Consider the following 20,769-nt stretch of genomic DNA (forward strand, 5'->3'; position numbering starts at 1 on the left):
CAAGCCAGGTTTGTTTTGAATCAATGGCAAATGTGATTAGTAAATGGAACATTCATTTCATTAGACCGACTCTAAACTTCATATATAAATGGGATGAATTTTATAGTTTATATTGACTTTTTTTTTTTCTTTACCCTTTCCCGATCTGCTCTTCAATGATGATATAAATTTTCCTTGCAGGCCAGGCATGGTGGCTCAAGTCTGTAATCCCAGCATTTTGGAAGGCTGATGTGGGAGGATCACTAGAGGCCAGGAATTTGAACCAGCCTGTGCTACGTAGGAAGATCCCATTTTTAAAATAGAGAAAGAATGAAAAGAGAGAGAGGGAAGGGAAGGAAAAGGAAGGGAAGGGAAAGGGAGAGAGAAAGAAAAAATAGCATGTGGTGGCACAAGCCTGTAGTCCCAGCTGTTCTGGAGGATGAGGCAGGGGAGGATCCCTTGAGCCTAGAAGTTTGAGCTTGCAGTGACCTACGATGACACCACTGCACTCTAGTCCTCTAGTCCAGGCAACAGAGTAAGATCCTGTCTCAATTTTTTTTAATGCAAAGGTACAAAACTTTGTTACTCCTGGCATTTGGCAAGCAGTTCCCATGTTTATGTGAAATGACATTGCTCGTGATGAACCAGTCAGTGCTGGTTTTGTGACAGGTGTTTTCTTCTCACTGGGATACATTGTGCTCACGAAGTAGCCTGGGGCCCAGGTGGTCTTCACCATGCTTTGTGCCTCTCAGAGCTCAGCAGTACTTTCCTCTCTGAGGTTCAAGTTTATTGGTTAGAGTCTCCTCTCTGACATTCTGCTTAATTCTATTCCATAGCCCACCCAATAAGTCCCCTCACCCCGCCAGTTCATTCAGAAGGGCCCAGCCAGCCAGAGCAGACAGGAAGATGAAAAATAAAGAGATGATCTGAAGTCTTCTGTTAGAAAAACAAAAAATAAGCTTTCCTGGCAGACAATTAGCAATAGTCTAATGTCAGGAAGGGAGCTCATCAGCAGCTTAACACACAGAGCCTGTTCAAGATCAAGAGGACTTGACTTAAGGCTTACAGCTGGGTTGCTACACACCAGTGAGAATTTGTGTTTCATGCGTTTTACAAAGAGGCAGTGTAGTACAAGGTACAAGGTTGGGCATGTGGTCAGGAGCAAGAAACTTTATCCCTCTCATTCTCATGACCCACTCAACAAAAAAATCATGGTATGAATACTATCTTTATAGCTTTTTTGAGGGGACTAAATGAGCCAATGCAAATGAAGGTGTCACTGAGAGAAGTAACTTACCTAGGAGCTTTCTAGCATTTACATTTGAGAAAGCCGCTCTTAGCACTTTTGTGATTTTTGTTTTATGTAAGTTATCTGTCCATACCTATCTGACTATTAGGAGAAATGCTCTATTCCTTTAAAAAGGGGGATGCTAGCTCTCAAAAAAAAAAATAGTACTTCATTCTACTGAAAAGGAATTCAAGTGCTAGCATCATCAGTGATACACAGCTGATCTCTTCTATAGGATTTAAGTTCTTTGAAGATGAGCTAAGGTTTTTTCTCATCATTATATTTCTATTGACATCCAGAAAGGTGGCATCTAGATGTTAGGCATTTATTAAAATTAAAACTAAAAATAAAAGCCCTTTGCAGCAATATGGTAACGTTGGTAAGTATAACAAAAAGCACACATCTATTCAATATTTTTCCTAAAAATTACCACTGAACTCATCCATGCTTGGCCATGCTAATAAGCATAAACATTAACATTAAACTATATGTCTTGCCTAGATGGGACTGCTTTGTAAAGAGCTCATGAGCCAGGCAGAAAGCCCTTGAGCTGTCCCAATATTAGTTCCAGAAAGTAAAGCTCCCTTTGATGAATACAATATTTTGGGCTATTTACACAAAGAGAAGGCAACCTATTATACAAGCCATTTTGAGGCAAAGGGATTAACTTGCAAAGAGGGGAGAGAAGAAACTGAAATGAAATCAAACTGAAGGGAAGCGTACAGGTCATGGGAAGCGATGCCTGGTGTGAACAGAGTCTTCAGGAACAGACGCCATCATCTGCCTTTTTGTAACTGCGTCACCATCAGGGCGGTGACTAGATGGGAAGCCGAGCAGGATCCCTGGGTGCTTGGAAGAATGCCCTGTTAACCTACTGTCCCCAACACAGTATACGACAGGTAAAACCTTCATCTCTTACCTGGGCCCACACCAATTCTGGCTTTATTTTTATTGAATTATTTATCTACTTATTTAAGAGATGAAGTCTCACTATGTTGCCAGGCTGGACTGCAGAGCCTATGTGAAGGCAAGATTATAGCCCTGTGTGGCCTTGAACTTCAGGGTTCAAGAAATCCTATATTATATTGCCTCAGGGTCCTAAGTAGCTGGAACTACGGGTATGTGCCAGTGCACCTGGTTCCTCACTTTAGAGTGTTTGATTTTTAACCACTTAAGTGCAATTGGTATTACACCCCATCTTCTTTGGGAAAGCAATAAAATTTTAAAAATTTTTACAAAACATGCAACTCAAACTATTATTAATTCCATTACTGCTGGTCTTGGGAAAACATTTCACTGCCCTGGTGAGGTAGTTAAGGACTGTAAATTTCGTATTTTCCCTTCTCATTCAACAATCATACCTCTCCATCACCCCTAGAGCTAAATGCTGAGAGTATGTGGAAGTATGCAGCTATAGGAATTAAGACATGAAAACTTCACAGTATTTAAGTCACACATACTTTTACATTTTTTTTTCTTTTGAGACAGAGTGTCCTCCTGTTGCCCTGGGTAGAGTGCCGTAGCGTCACAGCAACCTCAAACTCTTGGGCTTGAGCACTCCTCTTGCCTCAGCTTTCCAATTAGCTGAGACTACAGGCGAGGCACTACACCTGGCTAGGTTGTTTTTTTAATTTATTTTTCCCTATTTTTAGTAGAGATAGATCTTGCTCTTTCTCAAGCAATCCACTCACCTTGGCCTCCCAGAGTGGTAAAATTATAGTTGTGAGCCACCATGCCTGGCCTACAACTCTTCATATAAAAGCTCTTCTGTTTAAACATTAAGAAAGTTCATAAGACCATAGGTTCAATAGTTTTAAGGGAAACCACAGAATCACTGGAGTATAACCAATCTCCCAACATCCACTCCAATCCTACTTAGTTGCTGGAATCATTCTAAGACATAATCAGGGCCTATCACTCCTTTGCTAAACAGGCTCCAGTGGGATTTCTATTTAACGTAGAACGAAAGACAACCTCCTTACTGTGGCCATAAGATGAGGACCCTGCTTAAATCTCTTGCATCATTTACTGCATGAGAGAAAGAGAAGAGTCTAGGATGATGTCAAGTTGTTGTCCTAGCTCTTGGAAGAGCAGAATCACCATGACTAGTGTGGGAAGAGCAAGCAAGGCTGAGACCCAGAGGTGGTTTTTCTATCAGTGATGAACCAGCTTCAGACGATTACACATAGCATCATGCTCCACTGGACAGAGACAAAAGCATCTCCAACTGACCACAGCTAAGGAGAGAAAAACTACCATGATGTAGGCTGGAAAATTAGTCTCAGTGGTTAAAACAGATTGCGTCTAACTGAAGATTAATCCATTCATAATATAAATCAGGATCTGACGGGGAGAAAAGACAAAGAACATAGGTGGAGTAAAAAAACAGAGCATCTATAAAGACATATCTATTAAAAATCCACATAAACACATGGACCCAATCTATTTAATAAATGTCATTTCACTGATTTATTGATGGATTGATTCATTCATTTCTTTTTTTTTTTTTTTTGTAGAGACAGAGTCTCACTTTATGGCCCTCGGTAGAGTACCGTGGCCTCACACAGCTCACAGCAACCTCCAACTCCTGGGCTTAAGCGATTCTCTTGCCTCAGCCTCCCGAGTAGCTGGGACTATAGGCGCCCACCACAACGCCCGGCTATTTTTTGGTTGCAGTTTGGCCGGGGCTGGGTTTGAACCCGCCACCCTCGGTATATGGGGCCGGCGCCTTACCGACTGAGCCACAGGCGCCGCCCGATTCATTCATTTCTTTACAAGTAGCTGAGATAGGCAAGGTACTATGCTGGGTATACAGGAAAAAAACCAAGGTTTTGATTTTGATACTTACGTTTTCCTTTCCTGAAAATTTCTACTGACTATTGCAATAATGTCCATCTCAAGGCTCAAGGTTCAAGTCCTGTTTTAAACTGTGCCAGCTGAGCAGTCTTTCTCACACCCTCCCATCTCTGCTGTGGTAGTGTGAAAGCAGGCACAGATGATATGTAAACAAGTAAGAATAGCTGTATTTCAACCAAACATTATTTACAAAACCAGATGGCAAGTGACATTTGGGCCAGGGCTGCGACATGCTGGGTCCTGCTTCACGTTCCCCAGACGGCCCTTCAGTTCTTATTCTTCTATCCCTGAAGAGAACTCCAGCATCAGTTGTCTCTCAGGTAACCTACTTTAATACTGTCTTTTTGGTGGGATAGGTAGCAGGATTAAAAATGGGGTTTCCATATATTCTCCTAAGTAAAGTATCTCAAGAATGGAAGAAAAAGTATCCAATGTACTCAGTACTTCTATGAAACCAATTTATATTTACTCACAGTTTCTTATGAAAGATAGATCACAACTATAGCCCAGGATGAAGGAAAGAAATGGAGTGGGAAGGGAGGGGAGGGGAGAGGTTTGATAGAGGGAGGGTAAACGGTGGGACCACACCTATGGAGCATATTGCAAGGGTACAAGTCAAGTCTATCAAGTACAGAACATAAATGTCTTAACAATAATCAAGTAAAGGAGGCAAAAGCTATATTAGTTTGATGTAAGCACGTCAAATTGTATAAAAAAATCAACACATTGTACCCCACATATGCACAAATGTATTCATGATCTATGTGTATATGACTTAATAAAAAATAAATAAATAAAAATGGGATTTCCTCTGGTAAAAACCATAGCTACCATCTATCTTAACTTTATGCAGATTTACATTAACGACTGTATGTTCTAACCATAACCATGAAAAATAATAGCTAACTGGTAGTTCCATAAGGAATAAAAGTAGCACAACTATACTGTATCTTTCCTTTCCTTCAATAATATCTAGATATGAATAAGAAAAGAACAAAGTCTATATATGAGGGGACATAAGTATACCAAATATTTATAAAGACTGATTATAAGTGGGCCTACTGACTTGTATACAGGTTTAAGGTATACATAATTTCAACAATTTTACTCTTGATAACAATGTATATTGAATTTTGGGTTTAAAATAATGTGAAATATATGTTGTGTCCCCAAAATACAGTTTTTCGCTAAACTGCTGGGCCCATATTTCATTTTTGGACAACGGCACAATGAGCTAACACATATAAACACAGTAGGTTTGAAAAGAGGCACGTGTCGAAGAGTGTAAAGAATGTCGGATGGCAGTCAGAAGACTGAATTCTCACCCTCTCTCCAGCATGCGGTATTGGTGGGATATTAGACAAGCTGCCTCCAAACATGTTACAGACGTTTCCCCATATGAAAGTGTTGGGTAAATTTTATAAGGGATTGTAAAAATGTGAAATGTTACCATCACATATTTTTAAATGTTAAGTAAGCGACCTTCTGAAAGAAATCAAGTTGTATTTGTTGAAAAACATTCCCTGAATTCCGAGGATGAAATAGAGCAATCACTGTATTACTTGCTCAGAGTGTGTCTAAAAGTTGGGTTTTCTGTATTTCAGAAAATCAAAGAACTGAAATAACAAATAAGCCATTGTTTCTAGAACAATGGCACTTAGGATACTATACTAATTAAAAACATTTCACTTTCACTATAAGACACTTTCTAATATTCTCTGTGTAAAATATTCCAAAATTTTAATATTCACTACTAATTATATCAAGACATCAATAATGGTCAACTGTTTTTATTTGCTGGTGAAGAGAACAACTATAGTCTTTCCTCTGACATACAACCCTGTGAGGGTTTGCAGCTGGCCAAGAAGGAAACGAGATTCCCAGAGGAATCGAGAAGTCAGGTTGTTGTGTTATGGAACTTAAATGAAGCAAAACAGAGAAAAAACACCAGTAAATTGCGGTCTCTCACTCTAAACACAAAGCATTACATATGGCCAGAAGCAGCCATCTGTTAAAATGATTTATTGAACTTTATAAAAAATATCAGAGACCTGGGATATTATTAAACAACTAAATCTATGAAAAAAATTAGATAAGTAAAATGAATAGATAATATTCACAGGCATTTCTTGGTGCACTGTACATCATCCTGATTAATTTGTACGTCAGGAGGGAGAGTTACAGACCGGGTCAGCACAGCCCAGGAGCAAATCTGGAGAGGCTGTGAGAGGACGGAGCAGGTGCATTAGACTAGGAGCCATTTCACAGCCTTATGAAAATGATAGAGTCCTAGCAATAGGGGCTCAGAGCATTTTGGCAATAGTTATGATGACACCTTTTAAAGGTCATTTACTTCTGACCTCACCTGCCTTGACTGTTCTTAAGAGTTCTTAAGAGAAAAACTGTGGCATATAAAAAAAGAGCTCATTTTCTGCTCAAATGTCCACTTACTAGGTGACTGTAACTATCATTGATTGCCAGTTTTCATATCTGTAAATGTAAGGGATTATGACTTAATGATTCTGAAGTTTCTTTTTATATTGAAAAGTTTTAATAGGTTAGTCTAGGAGAGTGAAGAGTAAAGCCTCTTTTTTCTTCCAATTTACATCCTTCAAATTTGAAGCATACTGTTTCTTCATTAATCAGGAAGAAAATCTTTTAAACATAGGAAGTCGAAGGAAATAAAGAACTGAATCAACAATCTGTCTGCAGATGAAATGCTCAAGTAGAAGAGCCTCAGGGGTCTTATTAAAGAAGTTAGTAGAATTCTTGATTTTAACAAGGTCACAGGATAGAAGGTCATTGTACAAAAATCAATTGCATTTCTATATACTGATAACAAATGATTGCAAATAGAAATTTAAAAATAATGTTTACAATAGCATTCAAAAATATGAAATGCTTATGGATAAATTTACCAAAATAGGTTCAAAGCTATGATAACCTTGTTAAGAGAATGTAAAAGACTTAAATAAGGGATACATTATGTTCATGGGTTGGAAAACTTAATAATATTAAGGTATTGGCTCTTTTCTTTTCTTTTTTTTTTTTTTTTAAGAGACAGAGTCTCACTTTATGGCCCTTGGTAGAGTGCCGTGGCATCACACAGCTCACAGCAACCTCCAACTTCTGGGCTTAAGCGATTCTCTTGTCTCAGCCTCCCGAGTAGCTGGGACTACAGGCGCCCGCCACAACGCCCAGCTATTTTTTAGTTGCAGTTCAGCCGGGGCAGGGTTTGAACCCACCACCCTCAGTATGTGGGGCCAGCGCCTTACCGATTGAGCCACAGGCGCCGCCCGGTATTGGCTCTTTTCAAAATCATCTATAGATTCAACATAATCTCAACCAAAATTACAGCAGGCCTATTTTGTGGAAATTAACAACATAAAATTCCATATTAAAATTTATACAGAAATGGAAAGGCGTTGGAACAGTCAAAACAATTTGAAAGAGAACAAAGATGGAAAACTCAACAATGCCTGATTTCTTTTTCTTTTCTTTTCTTTTTTTTTTTTTTTTGAGACAGAGCCTCAAGCTGTAGCCCTGGGTAGAGTGCCGTGGCATCATGGCTCACAGCAACCTCCAACTCCTGGGCTCAAACGATTCCCTGCCTCTGCCTCCCAAGTAGCTGGGACTACAGGCGCCCGCCCCAACGCCCGGCTATTTTTTTTTTTTTTGTAGAGTCAGAGTCTCACTTTACCGCCCTCAGTAGAGTGCCATGATGTCACAGGACTCACAGCAACCTCCAGCTCTTGGGCTTTCGTGATTCTCCTGCCTCAGCCTCTCGAGCAGCTGGGACTACAGGCGCCTGCCACAACGCCCAGCTATTTTTTTGTTGTTGTTGCAGTTCGGCCAGGGCTGGGTTTGAACCCGCCACCGTTGGCACATGGGGCTGGCGCCCTACTCACTGAGCCACAGGCACCACCCACACCCGGCTATTTTTCGGTTGCAGCCATCATTGTTGTTTGGCAGGCCAGGGCTGGATTTGAATCTGCCAGCTCAGGTGTATGTGGTTGGTGCCTTAGCTGCTTGAGCCACGGGTGCCGAGCCCAACAATGCCTGATTTCTAAACCTATGATGAAAGTTAATGATGAAGACAGTGTGGCATTGGCTCAACAAGAGATTTAGGGGTGGTGCCTGTGTGGCTCAAGGAGTAGGGCGCTGGCCCCATATACCAGAGGTGGTGGGTTCAAGTCCAACCTCGGCCAAAAACTACAACAACAAAATAAATAAATAGCCTTAAAAAAAAGAGAAATTTATACATTAATCGAGCAGAGTCTAGATAGACTCAAATATATATGGTCAACTGCCTTTTTTGCAAATGCATCTAGGTAATTCAGAGGGAGAAAACATCTTCAACAAATTATATAGGAAAAGCTAAAATATTTCAATGGAGAAAATAAAATGAACTTTGACACATCTCACACCATACACAAAAATCAACTTCAAGTAAATCATAAACCTAAATTTAGAATGTAAAACATCTTTGAAAAAAGCATAAAGTGGGGCTGGGCATGGAGGCTCATGCCTGTGTGGGAGGCTGAGGTGAGAGGATCACTTAAGTCCAAATAGTTTGAGATGTTGCAGTGAGTGTAACAGTGTCTAGTGCAGCGTCTCTAGCCCAGGCAATAGACCTTGTCTCTAAAATTTAAAAAATAATAATAAAAGTAAAGAAAAGAATAAAAGTTATGAGACCATGGGGGGTGGGGAGGCAGAAATATCTTTAAAAAACCCAAAAAGCAGAAACATTAGAAGATGAAAATGCTAAAATGACCTTCACCAAAATCAAAGACATGTGCTCTTCAAAAAGTACTAAGACAATTAAAATATTAGAACAATAGTGAGACTGAAAATTATCTAGGGGCTTTGAACTGTGAGTCACTAATGTGATGATGCTTGTGTTACTGGGGTAGCTAAGCTCATTTGGTCGAATAGGTTTTGGTTTCAGTATTTTGCTGAACAATCTGTGGTCGAAAACAGAACTTTTTTAATTTTGGGAGACAAGGAAAGTTTCTTCAAGCTTATTCATTAAACAAGAATGTATTAAGTCCCATCTACCCTGCTCCAGGGGACATACAGTGTTCAGACATCATCTCAATCCCCTAGAAGTTAGAGTTTAATATATTCTAGGGCATAGATTGGTGGAACCCAGGTGCAAAAATGATTCTAGTGTAGCAAGAGTGAGCAATGTCCATAAAGAGAAATAACAAGTGGATTTTAGGAAGAGGAGAAAGTTTCATGACAGAAATGGACTCTTTAACTGGGCCTTTCTGGGCTGCTTTAACAGCATACATTTTTAATTATTTTGGATGTGCACATATTTTACTTATTTGGAGGAAGGCTGGGAAGGCATTCTAGGAAGGAGCTTGGTGAACAAAACCACAGAGATAGAAATTAGCTAAAAATACAATTTAGAGTCTGGAGCCAGAAGCTCAACGGGGGATATAAAACTGGATAGCCAGTCTGAGGTTTCAATGCATTCCATAACTGTCTAGAATTTGTTAACTTTTTTGAAAAAAGCAATGATAAGGCCAGAGCTATACTAAGAAGATTAATCTAGTACTATGTGTAGGATATGTGATTCTGGAGATGGATGATAGAAAAGGCCATTTCAATGATTCTGGTGAGAATTAAGGACAATAGATTTGAGACTCTGTGAAGGTATAAAGACCCAAGAAACCAACTGCCAGGTGATGGGGAAGAGGAAGTTTGGCTGCAAGGAAGCAAGCCTGGGGGGCAGACAGGGACGTTAACAGGCGCTTTCCCTCCAAGAGCTGATATCATCCCCCCTGCAGAATGCCTGCCTCAGGCTCCTTACTATCCACGTGCATCATGGGTCATGTCAGAGCCATGTGCAATGTGCTGATGGGGAGTTCCCACCTCCAGCATGCCAAGATTTGGTGGTTTGCCCCAGGTAAAGTATAGAGATAACCTTCAGTAGACCTGAATTGGAGATGTGGCTCTCCTGTGAATTTGATGGCATGAGTTATTCTCATCACTGAGCTTTTGAACCTCCATCAGTAAAAGAGAGATAAAAACCTCTACTTGGGGCTTAATCCTCATGGATTTTGTGACCTCCATCCAAAAAGTGCTTTGAAAACTGAAAAATCTTTGTTCAAAAGGGATCACTGGCCTCCTCTGCAATCTCGTCCATTCTCACCTTCGCACACATTCAGGTGTTTGCAACTGACCGGAGGCATCCGTCCTACTGCCCATCCTAACTATCTCTTCTTTTTTGTTTCTCTGATCCTAGAAGGGAGAGACATTTAGCACAGCAATTATCATAAAGATAATTCATTCCAAAATGCCAGCAATTCCTTGCAGTGCTCCTACTATACATGTCCTTCTCCTTCCGAAAATTATATTTAAATGTTGTGGTAATGCTAGAATGTTCGAAATGCCACTGTATCAACATTCTCAAATATTTTCTTAATCTTAACAGAAATTACAGATCTGGGAGTCCCTCTGACACTCCCTTCAACTCTCTTCTCTGACCCGTCACACATCCCCCAAACTCAACACTCAAGTGAAGAGCAGTGATCTAATTCTGGAGAAGAAAACTTTGGGTTAGATTTACTGAGAGATGGTTAGCGGATGTTTTAAGTTTTCAACTTCCTGAAGAATTTTTCAAGAAAATGTTAATAATAGATGATTGAAGAATTTTATCTACCTTTTACACTAGGTGGAATGGGACTCTCCAGCTTTTCTGGGATGAACAGCACCGGTGCTTTCACACACCATGTGGCAATTGTCTGTCCCTTTGATAGAACTGCGGCTGACACGGACTAGGTTTTATGATAAGGACTAAAGCTGCCTTGCCACTAATTTATACCTGGGAGTCGCATCTCACCTCCAGGCCCTGCTCGGGTTCTGGTAAGTTGAGGCATCTTATCTGAATATTGGAGAAGACACATATCCCATCTCACAGAGATGTAAAGACAAGAGTTTAGGGCCCGCGCGGCAACCTGCATCAGTATCAGCTTTTAGAAATCAGCAAAGAGAAAAGATCCTACCGCATCAATCCATCAGTGAAGAGGATTACCAGTGAGAAGAGGAGGGTTCTTCCTTATAAAGACTTAAGTGTAACAAAATTTCTCAAGAACCCCAGCCCACGTGACACAGGAGACAGGTCATGGCCCACGGTAGCAGGCAGATTCACTGCTTAGCACATTAAAGGAACACAGAATCACAATCCCTTCAACTTTGCAGGATCTGATTTTGTTTGAGTTTCTTCATTTCTTCCTTCTCTTATTTCTTTCTCTTTCACCTTTTCTCTCCTCTTTTACACTGTTCTATTAATTTTTAATAGAAAAAATTAAAGCAGCTCGTCTCAAATATAGCAGGGATTTCTTTCTTTCATCCTTTCAGACATTTTCCTTAATGGCATGTATGCCAAACTCTTCCAAACTTCTCAATGTAATGAAGTACAATTGTTTTAAGGCATGAAAGCAAATTTTTTATCAGTGAAAAGAGAGAGAAGTAAAGGAAAGCCAGTAGAAAAGCTCAATAGTCCTCATTTGGCAATTATTCCACCCTTGGAAATTTCCGAGCCCTTTGCAATCACTAATTAATTAGTGAAGATGACGTTCCACTTTACCGAGGTTGGAAAAGTGACAGAGAGAGCTCTAGAAGTTTTCTTCAAACCAAAGGAGGAATGTTAAGAAAAAAACTAGGGAGAATTTGGAGCTCATTTCTCAAGTCCGTAGTCCCAGCACTAAGCCAAGCAGTCCCCATGGGGACAGTGAGGCCCTCTGTGCACAGGTGCAGTTGAATACGGCAGGATTCTGCTCAAAGGCCACTGTGAGGGAGCCAAACCCTGCATCAGCCGGTGCTCCCACAACACACGTGGCATTTATCTGGAGCATCACCAGCCTCCTGCCTTCCTAAAGCACAGATGGCTAAATATCAACCTCTAACCACTCTTCTTAATAATCACAGTGAAAGTACATGATTTGATTTTCCTTTTTAAAATGCACAATCAAAATATGATGTGAAAACACATGACACTGTTGAAAAAACAAATATATCAAATTTTCAAAAAAATGACACAAAATCGACTGATATTCAAAATACATGATGTAATAAATCATCTCGAATAACTACATTATTCAAATAAGAAACAAAGTTTCATGTTTCTGGCACATGGTTAATAAACATTCGTTCCGTCTCCCCAAGCAGGTTGGTGAGAATAGATTGAATGCTGGGGATGTGGCTGGACCCAATATCTTAGGTACGGGTGTTGCAGTGGGTGCTGGCTGATTCTTTTTTCTCCACCAGTGGATTGGGTCCAAGTGCTGAGACGGACTGTCCAGAATGCCAAGTGACATAATGGGAAAACAGAACACTTGACTGGCTCAGTACTGCTCACCAGAGGACTCCCTCCGACCAGACATACTTAGGTTTTCTCTCACGTCTGGTAGCTCAAGTGGGGTGGCAGGGTCTGCTAACAACTCAGAGGCCATCACCTCTCGTCCTCAGGAACATCACTCAGCCATTCTTACAGTCAGGCTGCTTTGGGCAAAACATGAATGTATCCATATTTTGAATGTAAATGCTGACAGCAATTATCCCAATCTAAACTTTTATTTTTTAATTTTCCACAAGGAAATGTGTTGTAGCTATATAAAAGTGCAGTATGTTTGAATAATCTCAATTTCTTTGAACTGGTTGTCTTTGGGGGCCAGGAAATGATGCAAACATACCATGATGTTAACAAAGGGAAAGCTTGCCCAGCTTGACTATTTTGGACAAACCTTATTTAAATATCAAACACATACATACACACACACAAAAACTTTAAAAGCTTTGCTTTTCATAAAGAGACTTTAGAAATAAAACATAATGTTTAAAATTGTTTAAAATTTGAACTTGGATCTTTACATTGGAAAATGATAGTAGCTGGCACACGTTCACGTCATAGTCATGGTAAGGCAAACAGATTCCCTCAGCTCTTCACAAGGCTCTGTTCCTCTGAGGAATCTGTGATTCACTTACATAACCATTAATAGAGCAGAAACTTTTATGAGAGGATAATGGTTAATAAATACCTTATCAGGAATTTTTTGTTACAGTGGTGAATGTATGAATAGATCTTTCTGAAAATTGACAGTCTTGTCAGAACTGTGGAAAAGATTAAAAAAATATAGTCCAACCTTCTGCCCAATTCATCTCCCCAAATTATCATTCGCCTTCTAGCTAAGCTAAGGATCTCAAATTTTTCGTTTCTCATAGTTTTAATAAAAAGGAAAGAGGGTTCTGTCCCTACCCATGGCTTGGTTTTTCCATTTCATTGAGTTCTCTGATGATGAGGAGAAGTTAACGACATTGCACTGGTCCCAGGACTAATGAAAACTCCAACTTGTAGTGAGTGTGTCTGCATAGTGTTGTTCTTTACCAATTCAGAGAAAGTAACGGAGTAGGCTTACTTTAAAGATGCGGGTGTACATACTGACAATTAAGTCAAACAACAACAACAATAAAAACTGTCATTCATAGAACTTTTCTTTGTTTTTATGGTGACACTGAGTCTCACTCTATTGCCCAGGCTAGAGTGCTGTGACAACAGCCTGGCTCACAGCAACCACAAACTACTGGGCTCTAGTGATCATCCTGCCTCAGTCTACTGAGTAGCTGGGACTATAGACCACAATGCCTGCCCAATATTTTCTATTTATAGTAGTGCCTTGTCTTGGCTTTTGTTCAGACTGGTCTTGAACTGCTGAGCTCAAGTGATCCCTCCCACCGTGGCCTCGCATTTAATTAAACCTCATTTAATAGAGTTAAACCTGGAGGATGAACAATGTGAACCAACAAGCCTCATGATACTGGAGCCCCTCCCAAAGGAAACTAGCCATGTACCTGTATTACCATAGCCCTGTTTAGCACAACTGCCCCTTGGGTCCTTGGCCACTTGTTTTGCCCCAGGAACCTGTGTGATACTAGATAGCATTGCTGAAGTTTTTTTTTTTTTTTAGAGACAGAGTCTCACTTTATGGCCCTTGGTAGAGTGCCGTGGCCTCACACAGCTCACAGCAACCTCCAACTCCTGGGCTCAAGCGATTCTCTTGCCTCAGCCTCCCAAGTAGCTGGGACTACAGGTGCCCGCCATAGCACCCGGCTATTTTTTTGTTGCAGTTTGGCCGGGGCTGGGTTTGAACCCGCCACCCGCGGCATATGGGGCTGGCGCCCTACTCACTGAGCCACAGGCGCCACCCAGCATTGCTGAAGTTTTAACCATCTTCACACGGTCACAGCCTGACAGACGATCCCCTCACGTCTGTCCTGCACACCCCTTACCTATGCAGCCCAGTCCTGCACACCCTCATAGCCTATAGGTATGAGATGTAATAGACCTGTTTAGTGTCCAAGCAAATACAAAGTCTGGAGGAAGTTTCTGTGCCACAGAGGCTTTGACTGATAGGAGGCAAGAGTTAGAAGGTAAGTTATGTTCCCTGTCTCCCTTGGAACTGATTCTCCTGAAATGGTATGGTTTATATGGCCTATTGGAAGATGATCCTTCAAGATTGAGTAATCCTTCAAATCTGAGAACTTGGTACCAAACAGTAGTCATACTGGGAACATACTTGCAAATAGGATCTTTCATGTTTCACGCACGTTTCCCTGAGATTTTCTTAGCCAATGAAAAAAGAACAGCATAAACACTTTTGCCTTAGGCTTTGCTGTCTGGGAAGGCAGACTAACACAGGCAACCTCTCTATCCCCATATCTCCATAGTAATTCGTTTCTTACCTTTGGCTGAAGTGGTGGGGCACAAGGGGCTGGAGCAGGATCCATGATATAGGTCTTCTTGGGACCAGTGGCGGGATACATTGCAGCAAGGTTCTGGTTCCCTGCTCCAGGAGGAGCGTACCCTGGTTCCCGCTTCCAGGTATTTGGATGACCTTGTTGACCATAGGTAGGATCAGCATCATTTCTGCCCCCGTAGCCAGGCCCTGCTGCATAATAGGCTTCATAATGGCGTCCTTGGTTGGGAGCGTACCCATACCCAGGCTCAGGCTGAAGTCCTGGTGGTGGAATATATGCATAATCTGGGCCTCCCCGGGTTGAAAAAGGAGGACACTGCCCAGACACAGGAGCTGCCTGAGTGTTATAGCCCTGGGGCCCTGGGCCGTACATTTGTCCCGATGAAGGGCCAGCGATATAGTGAGGGCTGGGCTGGGCTGACTTCACTTGCACATTGAAGGTAGGCCTCGAAGAGGTGGACGCCGTGGTGTAGGGGGCTGGCACTGGCTGAGGCTGGGGTTTGAGGGTTCCAATTGGAGCCACGGGTATGGGTCCAGCCTGGGGTGCAGGCTGTGGTTTTAATGTAGACTTTTTGGTTGCTGTTAGAGGTGGCTGGTTTGGAATGACCATTCTCTTGTGTCCTGTGACTGGAGTAGAAACTGGAGGAGAGGCTGTTGAAGTAGTAGAGCCCTAAAATACAACAAGAGAAAAAGAAGACAAAGATTACTGCCAATGAATAAAATATACATACGCACTGACCAAATCCTAAGAAGTGCTAATTAATATTTATGCATTATATGTAAAATACAAATAAGGAAAAGTCTTGCCTCAAAGAGTTCACAAACTAAAAAATCAGTTGTTTCTACATACTACACATGAACTGAAAATAAAATTAAGAAAACAGTTCCTTTTACAATAACATCAGAAAGAATAAAACACCAAGGTCATTTAAGGAAGAAGAAGATGTGTACCAAAAACTATGAAACACTGATGAAACAAACTAAGATGGCAACAAATGGAAAGACATGTCTGCTCATGGATTAGAAGACTTAATATTGTTAACATGTCCATACTACACAAGCAATCTACAGATTCATTGTAATCCTTATCAAAATTCCTAACTGGTATGTTTTACAGAAATAGAAAACAGTTCTAAAATTCATAAGAAACCACAAAAGACCAGGAATAGCCAAATTGATCTTGAGAAAGATGAAGGCATTTTGATTCCTGATATCAAAATATATTAGAAAGCTACAGTAATCAAAACAATATGATACTGGCATAAGAACAGACATACAGACCAACAGAACCAATACAGAGCCCAAAATAAATCCATGTGTACATAGTCAATTGACTTGTGACAAGGATGGTAAGAAAACACAATGGAAAGGGACAGTCTCTTCAACAAATGGTATTGAGAAAACTGGACATCCATGTAGAAAACAGTGAAATTACACTATTACCTTACATGATCAAATAAAAATGGATGTAAAGATGTAAAAGACACAAGACCTGGAACTAAAACTCTAAAAGAACACAGAAATAAAATAAAAATAAACAAGTGGGACTACATCAAACTAAAAAGCTCCACACAGCGATGGAAATGATCAACCAAGTGAAAAGACAATCTGCAGAATGGGAGAAAATATTTGCAAATCACATATCTGGTAAGGGATAAATAACCAAAATATTTACAATATCAATAGTAAAAAGAAAAAAAATAATAAGAACTTGGTTAAAAAAATGGCCTAAGGCCTCGAATAGACATTTACCCAAAGAAGACATGCAAAGGCCAAGTATATGAAAAATGTTCAACTTTACTAACCATAAGGAAATGCAAACCAAAACTACAACGAGCTCTCACTTCACAGCTCTCAGGATAGCTCTACCAAGAAAACATAAAAGACAAGTTTGGATCTGGATGTTGGGATCCTTCCACACTGTTGGTGGGAATGCAAAATGGTGCAGATGCCATGGAAAACAGTGTGAAGGCTCATCAAAAAATTAAAAAATAGAACCACCATAGAATCTAATCATCTCATTTATTGTGTATTTAACTCCCACGACCCCCAAAAATTGATATCAGAATCTCAAAGAGAGATTAGAGCGCCTATGATCATTGTAGTACTATTCACAATAGCCAAGACATAAAAACTTACATGTCTATTGACAAAAGAAAGGACAAAGTGTGCTTGCCATATGCATACAGAAAATACTGGAGTACTATTCAAGCTATTCAAAAGAAGGGAATTCTGCAAAATGCAAAAATATGGATGAACCTTGAGGATGTAAGTAAAGTTAGCTGGTCACAGAAGGATAAATGGTATGATTCCACCATAGGAAATGTCTAAAATAGTCAAATTCACAGACTCAAAGAGTGGAATTGGTGGTTGCCATGGGCTGGGGGAAAGATGAAATGGCGAGTTACTAATCAATGGGCACAGAACTTCAGTCAAGCAAGATGAATAAGCTCTACATGTCTCTTGTTCAACATTATACCTATCGTCAACATGCATTATATACTTAAAATCTGTTAAAGAGTAGCAAGTCAGAGAAGGGTTGTATGCTGTTTTGACTCAAGCAAAAGGGAAACTGAGAGCCCGCTGAGAGAGAGCAGACATACAAGAGGTTCACCTTGCCATTTCTTGTCTCAGGGCCACAGTCAATTCTGACTGGTAATGCAGACATCCACTCCACAGTCACAATGCACAGCTCATCTACCAGACTCTAAACTCCTGGGGTCCAGGGAGACACCATCCATCTAGGTCAAACCCTTCCTCTATTAGCCTAACAGAGCTTTACATGCTGAAGAAAATGACTAATGGAAAAAGATCACATAATAAGAACAGCTACCAAGATCCATGTGTGAGAATATGTATATACAAGTGTTCTGACAATTAAGTTCATGAACACATCCTAGGAAAAGTTACATACCTCGCTGCTGAGTATCACTATGGTCACCTATGAAGTACTCCCCTTGAGAAAAGATGCACCTAGACCACTCTTCAAAGCAATTAATTATAATTCTTTTTCTGGAATGACCATGAGAGCTGCCATCGTATAATACACAAAAACACACAACAATAATGAACGTCACTCAGCAAGACACCACCACACATAAACATGAACTGAGTTGTGAGATACTAACATACCAAGGTAATAAAACTACCAAGTTGTGTGTACAGTGCTGCCAAAGTGAGTGTATGGTGGCAAGCTCATGAACTTAATTGTCAGACTTTGTAGGAAGACAGCTCTAATGGTTGGTCCAGAAAAAGAGTTCCAAGTTGCTCTGAAGGGTGGACTAGGCCCTGGGATCAGTGCACAGCTTCTCAAGGGAAGTGCTTTGAAAGTGACCATAGTAATATTCATCAATCAGGTATTTAGCGCATTTTCTAGAACCTTGAGGTTCTAGACGGGTTCGTGAACATGTCAAACCACATCTGTCCCTATAGATGATTATATCAGTAGATATCTCTCGATAAATAACAGATGAAAATCTGTATCTATAAATTTATACTTCTGTATTTTTATTTCAAAACTATGTGAATTTTGAAGTATCTGTTTAGGGGGGCAAATTTTACAGCTGCAGCAGAGTAATTTTTAAATGTGCTTGATTTTCAAAACAAAAACGTGAAATCATGATAAAACTTCAAAAAAATTACTGCAAAAACAAAAATGAAATGAAATGCCAAAAATAAATGCTTGGAAGCACCAAATAATTCAGTAAGTGGGAAAGATTCGCTATGCATTTAATTGAATATACGAGCCAGGAGAGTGTTGGCATAGTGTTCTCTAACCATGAAGAACATAAATAAATATGCTTTAAAATAATTCCTGTTCTTTACCCCTTCCACTTTCAATGCAGTTAAGCATGTAAAATTGTAAAGGAAAAAAAAAAATATATATATATCTAAATATGCTATTTTCAAACACATAGTAATGATATATAAAGTTTTCAGAAACATGCCAACATGTACACAAAAGAATCTATAATAAAGTTGAAGGAAACCTTCTCATCCCACAGAGTGAGGTATTTCCTAGAAGAAAGCAATGGGTCCTGAAGTTATGCACTGATGCTTTAATTCAAAGGCTTTAGGAATGCTTAGATTGTGTTTGTGCACGTGTGTGCACCACAAAAACAAGAAAGAGGGAATGAGAAGTTTATGGAACCAGTTAAGGAGTTTAGTCTACATTAATTCTTCTGTGTTTACTTCATGAATGTTACTGGTTTTGAAAGTATGTGAATTGTGAAGTATCTGCTTTTGAGGGCAGACTTTCCAGCTGCAGCAGAAAGCACGCCTGTCATTAGCTCCGTTGCTCAGTGACTCCGTTTAGAGTTGGGTTTGTAGAGTGTTCAAAATAGGAAGTCTGGGTTTCTGCTGATCTTGAGTCATCAGAGCAAAGCAAAGTTTTATTCCCTCTTTCATTCAATTCCATCTACGCTGACTTCATGACTGACATGGTTGACTAGAAAAATATGTCCTTAAATGTTTTTCTTTTCTCTCTCTCTTTTTTTTTCTATTTCAGGTTAATATGAGGGCACAAATAACCAAGATACAATATTTGAATTTGATACACTTTACATTTTTTCTTCGTTCAAACTGACTTTTTCATGCCTCAGTTACAGAAAGTTGGAGCCATAAAGGAGTAAGTGCAAACACACACACACAACATAAATTGCTTAATGAGGAAACTGTATCTGTATTTTTTATATAATTTTCTATTTGGTATTACTACCTTCAAGCCGAAGGAAAAGACCACTGCACTAAGACAAACACCCAGGCTGCTTAAATTAACAAAACAAATGACAAGTTTGTCTCCTAAGATACTAGGATCAAAAAAAGGAACAAAAGGATAATTTTTATCCAACAACTTCCTGTAATTTAATAGAGAACTAAATCTAGAATTACAAGATCCCTAAGTACAGAGCAATAATCTGGGACTAGCAGAGGCAGAGCTGTCACCTTCTATGTGTTTCAGGGGACAGAGAAGTTATTTAAACTGGAAGAAGAGAATGCTACAAAGGATAAATCTCACAGAGGACAAGGGCCCACCCTGCAGGGAGCTGCGACGTTTAGATCAGCAAGCCCCAGTCCAGCAGTGACTCTCCGTGAAGCACTACTGTCACCTTGGGTTTGATCATAATGTGTTTTGCCCCCAACCCATTAAATGACAATAGTGTCTTATACTCATTTTGACAACAAAAAATTGTCCCCATCCGTTTCTACTTTTTTTCTCTCTTTTTATTTTTATTTATTTACTTATTTATTTTATTGTTGGGGATTCATTGAGGGTACAATAAGCCAGGTTACACTGACTGCAATTGTTAGGTAAAGTCCCTCTTGCAATCATGTCTTGCCCCCACAAAGTGTGACACACACCAAGGTCCCACCCCTCTCCCTCTTTCCCTCTTTCTGTTCCCCCCCCATAACCATAATTGTTATTAATTGTCCTCATATCAAAATTGAGTACATAGGATTCATGCTTCTCCATTCTTGTGATGCTTTACTAAGAATAATGTCTTCCACGTCCATCCAGGTTAATACGAAGCATGTAAAGTCTCCATTTTTTTAATGGCTGAATAGTATTCCATGGTATACATATACCACAGCTTCTTAAAACATTCCTGGGTCGGTGGGCATTTAGGCTGTTTCCACATTTTGGCGATTGTAAATTGAGCTGCAATAAACAGTCTAGTACAAGTGTCCTTATGATAAAAGGATTTCTTTCCTTCTGGGTAGATGCCCAGTAATGGGATTGCAGGATCAAATGGGAGGTCTAGCTTGAGTGCTTTGAGGTTTCTCCATACTTCCTTCCAGAAAGGTTGTACTAGTTTGCAGTCCCACCAGCAGTGTAAAAGTGTTCCCTTCTCTCCACATCCACGCCAGCATCTGCAGTTTTGA

The 20,769-nt window shown here is 40.1% G+C and overlaps 1 protein-coding gene across 11 annotated transcripts in view; it reads right to left on the reverse strand.

Moving 5' to 3' along the window:
• Nucleotides 1–20,769, reverse strand: part of LPP (LIM domain containing preferred translocation partner in lipoma) — a 730,287-nt gene that overhangs the window by 257,505 nt on the left and 452,013 nt on the right. For all 11 annotated transcript variants that reach the window (XM_053564331.1, XM_053564334.1, XM_053564332.1 and 8 more), the window contains one exon: nucleotides 14,873–15,556. In XM_053564331.1, the coding sequence (XP_053420306.1) occupies nucleotides 14,873–15,556 (684 nt within the window). The remainder of the gene's footprint in view (nucleotides 1–14,872; nucleotides 15,557–20,769) is intronic.

Source organism: Nycticebus coucang, chromosome 16, assembly GCF_027406575.1.
Source record: "Nycticebus coucang isolate mNycCou1 chromosome 16, mNycCou1.pri, whole genome shotgun sequence".
NCBI lineage: Eukaryota > Metazoa > Chordata > Mammalia > Primates > Lorisidae > Nycticebus > Nycticebus coucang.